The 6,053-nt window shown below is 44.2% G+C and overlaps 1 protein-coding gene across 1 annotated transcript; it reads left to right on the top strand.

Annotated features, from left to right (window-relative positions):
- The first annotated feature begins 347 nt into the window (after nucleotides 1–347).
- LOC113704593 (uncharacterized) lies at nucleotides 348–2,162 on the top strand. The gene has a single exon (XM_072060995.1). It carries the CDS (start codon nucleotides 348–350, stop codon nucleotides 2,160–2,162), a length of 1,815 nt encoding a protein of 604 aa, XP_071917096.1.
- The last annotated feature ends 3,891 nt before the right edge of the window (nucleotides 2,163–6,053 follow it).

Raw genomic sequence — 6,053 nt, forward strand, 5'->3', positions numbered from 1 at the left:
AAAATCCTTCACCCAGACCCCGATATCAGCACAATCCAACTTACCAACCACCTTACCCTTATTATCCAAACCCGTACCCTGTATATGCCACTAATATCCAGCACCCTAGACCTCGCCCAAGCTATCCTAACCCACCTTCAGCCCCTTTTCAAATTTCTCAACCAAATCCACCCCAAAACCGACCACGCCTTCCATATAACCCAAGATTTCCGCCTCCAAATAGACCTGCTTACAACCAACCTCAACCTTCTGAACCTTACAACCGACCTCCTAGCCGTACATTTACCAATTTAGGTAGGCCTTTAGACCAATTGTATGATCAGTTAAAGGCCGCCGGAAAAATTGGTATGGTACCCCCTCCTACCTATCCATATGGCATGCCCGCCTGGTATAACCCGCAAGCTGTCTGCACTTATCATTCGGGGGCACCTGGACACTCAACTTTGGATTGTAAAGCACTTAAGCATAAAATTCAAGATATGGTTGAGTCTGGAGAAATTATAGTCAGAAGGAGAGAGACACAAGGGCCGAACGTGAATAGGAACCCTTTGCCGGACCATGTTAATACCATCGGGGTCATTATGGATGACACGGAGTATATGGAACAGGTCAAAGTTTTGGCAAGGGAAGCTGAGGTATTTGGGGTCACAGACCAGCCATTCGTCATAGAGTTGCCATTCGGAGAGGATGAAAGCCCTTTTATCTTGGATCTCACGCCAGCTGAGAATGAGGCTTTGGAGCCCGTAGTCATTGAATTCCCAAAGCAAGAGCCTGTTTTAAGCCTGCAACAGGTACCATGGAATTATGATGAGCCTGATGTACAGATTGGGGAAAAGTCAATTGCAAAGAAGGAGGTGTCAGTGGTTACCAGATCGGGGAAGATTGCAAGTCCATTTGAAGCTGCCAGTCCGATTCGAGCAAATAACTCCGAGCCGCCCGTTAAACCAACAATCACTGAGAAAGAAGCCTTGGATTTCCTTAAGAGGCTTCAGAGAAGTGAGTACAATGTAGTTGAGAAGCTGAGTAAGTCGCCTGCCCAGATATCCATGTTGGATCTGCTCTTTTCTTCAGACACGCATAGGGACGCACTGATCGAAGTATTGACAAGAGCTCAAATTCCGAGGGACATTTCTGTTGATAATTTTTCAAACGTGGTTGGGAGCGTATTGTTCAACAAGCAAATTGCTTTTTCTGACGATGAATTGCCGACGGAGGGCATCGGACATAATAGGGCGTTGTACATAACAGTGAGGTGCAACGGAAAAATGCTGCCTAAGGTGTTAATCGATAATGGATCCGCACTGAATATCTGTCCTTGGAGTACCTTAGAGAAACTAGGATTGCAAGACATCAAGCTGAGGCCTTCAGGGACTATTGTTAGAGGGTTTGATGGAGCGCAGAGGGAGCCAATAGGAGAGGCAGATTTAGTAATCGAGATGGGGCCGGCCCAATTTCAAATAACTTGCCAAGTCATGAACTTCCCGAGCATTTACAATATCTTACTTGGAAGGCCGTGGATTCACAAGTCGGGGGCTGTGCCGTCTTCGTTGCATCAATTGCTCAAGTTCGTGGTAAATGACAAATTAATCACTATCTTTGCTGAAGAGGACTGCCTGGTGATCACCGACTCTGGAGTTAAAGAAGAGGGTAGTCAAAGTGTTACCATGTCCCCTCACAGCACATCCGATATAGTCTCCGTAAGTTGGATAACCACGGAGGAACAAACTCTCTCAAAGGCCAGTGTAATGATGGCCAGAGAAATGATTCGTGGAGGATACAAATTCGACAAGGGGTTGGGGCGTGAACTGCAAGGGATCCTGAAGCCAGTGAAGATAGTAGAAAAGAGGGATACCTTCGGTTTGGGTTTCAGACCAACCGCCAAGGATTTCAAGGAGATGAAGGAGCATAAAAGAGCAGAAAAAGAGGGCCGGCAAAGGGTTTTCGATATTCCACCGCTACGGTATACTTTTCCCCGGCCAACTGGAATAATCACATCAGAGGGTAATTCAACTGAAGAAATCGAGGATAGTTTAGCCCAATTGTTCGTTGGGGCAACATTTGAAGATGTTGTTCCAGGCGAAGCTGAATTTCCTGACATTCCCGAAGGATCAATTCCTAATTGGACAGCCGAGTCCCTGCCCGTTCGGAAGGAGTTTCGGTAAAATGAAAGGGGTTTATCATTCATGTGAATTCATGAAAATGCCTTTGCATCTGTAAATAGCCAATGAAAAACAATTTCCTTTTTGACTAACGTCTGCGCATGTAAATATTGTTAAGTTTTCATTTCCATTTGCTTTCAATCAAAGGTCTTTATGAAAATGCACAAGTTGTTCTTGTCATTGTTGTGTTGTTTATTCGTTTGTTTATATTCATATTGCTTGTCCATTTGTTGGTTGTGTGTTTGTTTACTTATTATCCCACATTCGTTAATTCTTTCAGATGGCCAAAAATAAAATTATTTGATCCTTTGGATATCACAATTCTGGAATTCGATAATGGCAATCTCTATATCACTTATGACTTGGAGGTTTGTGAATCCGAACTCCAAAGCGAGAGTGATAATGAGGAAGTATCCGATTCGTTTGCAAAGGATCTTGAACAATATGAGGAAAAACCGAAACCGAACCTGGAAGAGACAGAAAAGATTAACATTGGAACTGAGGATGAAGTTAAGGAGGTGCAGATTAGTATTCATTTGAATAAGAGCCAGAAAAAGGAGATGCTCGAGTTCTTGACTATGTTCCAGGATGTATTTGCGTGGTCCTATGATGATATGACTGGCATTTCAACTGACGTGGTGGTGCACAGGTTACCCACAGACCCCTCTTTTCCACCCGTAAAGCAAAAACCCAGAAAATTCAAACCAGATATGAGTCTCAAAATAAAAGAGCAAATTGAAAAACAACTCAAAACCAACATTATCATTGTTTCCCATTACCCAATTTGGCTTTCAAACCCAGTCCCTGTTCCAAAAAAGAGTGGAGAGGTGAGAGTGTGTGTTGACTATAGAGACCTTAATAAAGCCAGTCCTAAAGATGATTTCCCTCTACCAAATATTCACATTCTCTTAGACAATACTGCCGGACATGAGATTGAATCCTTTTGCGATTGTTTTGCTGGCTACCACCAAATTTTGATGGCAGAAGAAGATAGGGAGAAAACTGCTTTCATTACCCCTTGGGGTACCTTTTGCTACCGAGTCATGCCGTTTGGTCTAAAGAATGCTGGAGCAACGTATCAGAGGACCATGACAACCCTATTTCATGATATGATCCACCGGGAGATGGAGGTCTACGTGGATGACATCATAATCAAGTCTAAAAGGACGGAGGACCACTTGGATGATTTGAGGAAGCTATTTGAAAGGCTGCGAAAATACAATTTGAAGTTAAATCCTGCGAAATGCGCCTTTGGGGCACCGGCTGGTAAACTGTTGGGTTTCATCGTGAGCAAGAGAGGCATAGAGATAGATCCAGCAAAAATCAAAGCCATTCAAGAGATGCCAGTGCCGAAAACTCAGAAGGACGTGAAAAGCTTTTTAGGGAAGATCAATTTTATTGGGAGATTCATTGCTCAGTTAACGGCCACATGCGAGCCGTTGTTCAAGTTATTGAGAAAGAATGTGCCGTTGTACTGGAATGAGGAGTGTCAACAGGCTTTCGACAAGATTAAAAATTATTTGCTGCAGCCTCCGGTCCTGGTGCCACCCAAACCGGGCCGACCGCTGATCATGTACCTATCTGTGCTCGATGGAGCAGTTGGTTGTGTTCTAGGACAACATGATGACTCTGGAAGGAAAGAACAAGCCATATACTATCTAAGCAAGAAGTTCACGCAGTACGAGGCTAATTATTCATTCATTGAGAAAAGCTGCTGTGAATTGGCCTGGGCAGCCCAGAAGCTGAGACACTACCTGTTGAGCCACACCACGTATCTTATTTCCCGGTCTGATCCTTTGAAGTATCTTTTGGAGAAGCCGATGTTGACTGGGCGTTTGGCGAAATGGCAGATAATTCTCTCGGAGTTCGATATTGTTTTCACTTCTCAGAAGGCCGTCAAGGGGCAAGCTATAGCTGATCATCTGGCAGAAAATCCGAGGGATGATGACTATCAGCCACTTCACACCTATTTCCCTGATGAAAAGATCCTATTCGTAGGCGCCACGGACGATATAAGTGAGCAGTGCCCTGAATGGAGGCTTTTCTTCGACGGAGCTTCAAATTCGCTCGGAGCTGGAATTGGAGCCGTTCTGGTTTCGCCTGAAGGAAAACACTACCCTGCCGCTGCCAAATTGCAATTTGCTTGTACAAACAACATGGCTGAGTATGAAGCCTGCATTTTTGGTCTCAAAATGGCTTTGGAAATGGAAATCAAGGAGTTGGTAGCTTTCAGTGACTCAGATTTGCTCGTGCACCAAACCTTGAAGCAGTGGATAACCAAAGATTCAAAAATTCTGCCCTACCATTGTAGTTTGCTCACTCTGGCCAAGCAATTCCTAAATTTGGAGTTCAGACATCTCCCGCGAGCCCGAAACGCATTTGCCGATGCCTTGGCCACCTTAGCCTCTATGATTCAGTATCCAGATGAGTTGAAGATTGAACCGATTCAGATTCAGTTTCAAGACAAGCCAGCCCACTGTTGGGCTGTAGACAAGTCTCCTGACAGTATTCCTTGGTTTAATGATATTAAGGAGTTTCTCAAAACTGGGTCCTACCCTCAGCATGCCGGTATAAAAGACAAGAGTTTTCTGCGTAGAATGGCTTCCAAATTTTTCTTAAATGGTGAAGTGTTGTACAAAAGAACCTCGGATTTGAACCTTTTAAGGTGCGTTGATGAAAACGAAGCTCAATATATGATGAAAGAAGTGCATAGTGGCGTTTGTGGACCTCACATGAATGGCCATTTGCTAGCGAAGAAAATCATGAGAACCGGATACTTCTGGCTTACTATGGAGCATGATTGTATAGACTTTGTCCGAAGATGTATAAAATGCCAATTGCACGGTGACATTATACGCGCTCCACCCACTGAGTTGCATAGCATGACCGCCCCGTGGCCCTGTTCAATGTGGGGTATGGACGTGATTGGTACAATCGATCCTCCTGCTTCAAATGGACATCGATTTATATTGGTGGCGATTGAGTACTTTACCAAGTGGGTTGAAGCGGAATCATTCAAACATGTGACGAAGAAGGTGGTTGCCAATTTCTTGAGAGATCACATCATCTGTCGATTTGGGGTGCCTGAAACGCTTATCACTGACAATGCAAAAAATCTGAACAATGACATGGTGGATGGACTATGCGAGCAATTCAAGATCAGACACCGCAACTCCGCCATTTATTGGCCTCAGATGAACGGAGCCGTAGAAGCCGCGAACAAGAATTTGAAAAAGATTATCCGCAAAATGACTGAAAGGCATCGCGATTGGCATGAAAAGTTGCCTTATGCATTGATGGCGTATCGGACTTCTATCCGGACGTCGACTGGGGCAACGCCATATTCACTGATGTATGGAATGGAAGCTGTATTACCAGCCGAAGTTGAGATTCCTTCGTTGCGAATCCTCATGGAAGCTAAGTTAGAAGAGGCTGATTGGATAAAGCAGCGCCATGAGCAATTGACGTTGGTCGATGAAAGGCGATTCAACGCTATCTGTCATGGTCAGTGTTATCAAAAGCGTGTGGCCCGGGCTTACAACAAAAAGGTCCATCGGCGGGCATTTGAAGAAGGTGACAAAGTGCTAAAGCGAATTTTGTCGATGCAAGTTGAAGCTAAAGGCAAATTTGCTCCAAACTGGCAAGGGCCGTTCATTGTCCAAAAGGTATTACCTGGCGGAGCCCTTATTTTAGCAGAAATGGATGGACGAGCATTCCCTCAACCCATCAACTCAGATATGTGCAAAAAGTTTTTCATTTGATCATGCAAATTTTTCTGTAAGAAATTCATGCAAATGGCGAAATGCAAGTCAGGCCATCTTCTTTTACACTAAAAACATTTTATCTCTACTTGTCCCCTTTGAGCCATCAGAATTGACAAAATTTTCGTTTGAT

The sequence above is a fragment of the Coffea arabica genome, chromosome 8e, assembly GCF_036785885.1.
Source record: "Coffea arabica cultivar ET-39 chromosome 8e, Coffea Arabica ET-39 HiFi, whole genome shotgun sequence".
In the NCBI taxonomy this organism is placed as follows: domain Eukaryota; kingdom Viridiplantae; phylum Streptophyta; class Magnoliopsida; order Gentianales; family Rubiaceae; genus Coffea; species Coffea arabica.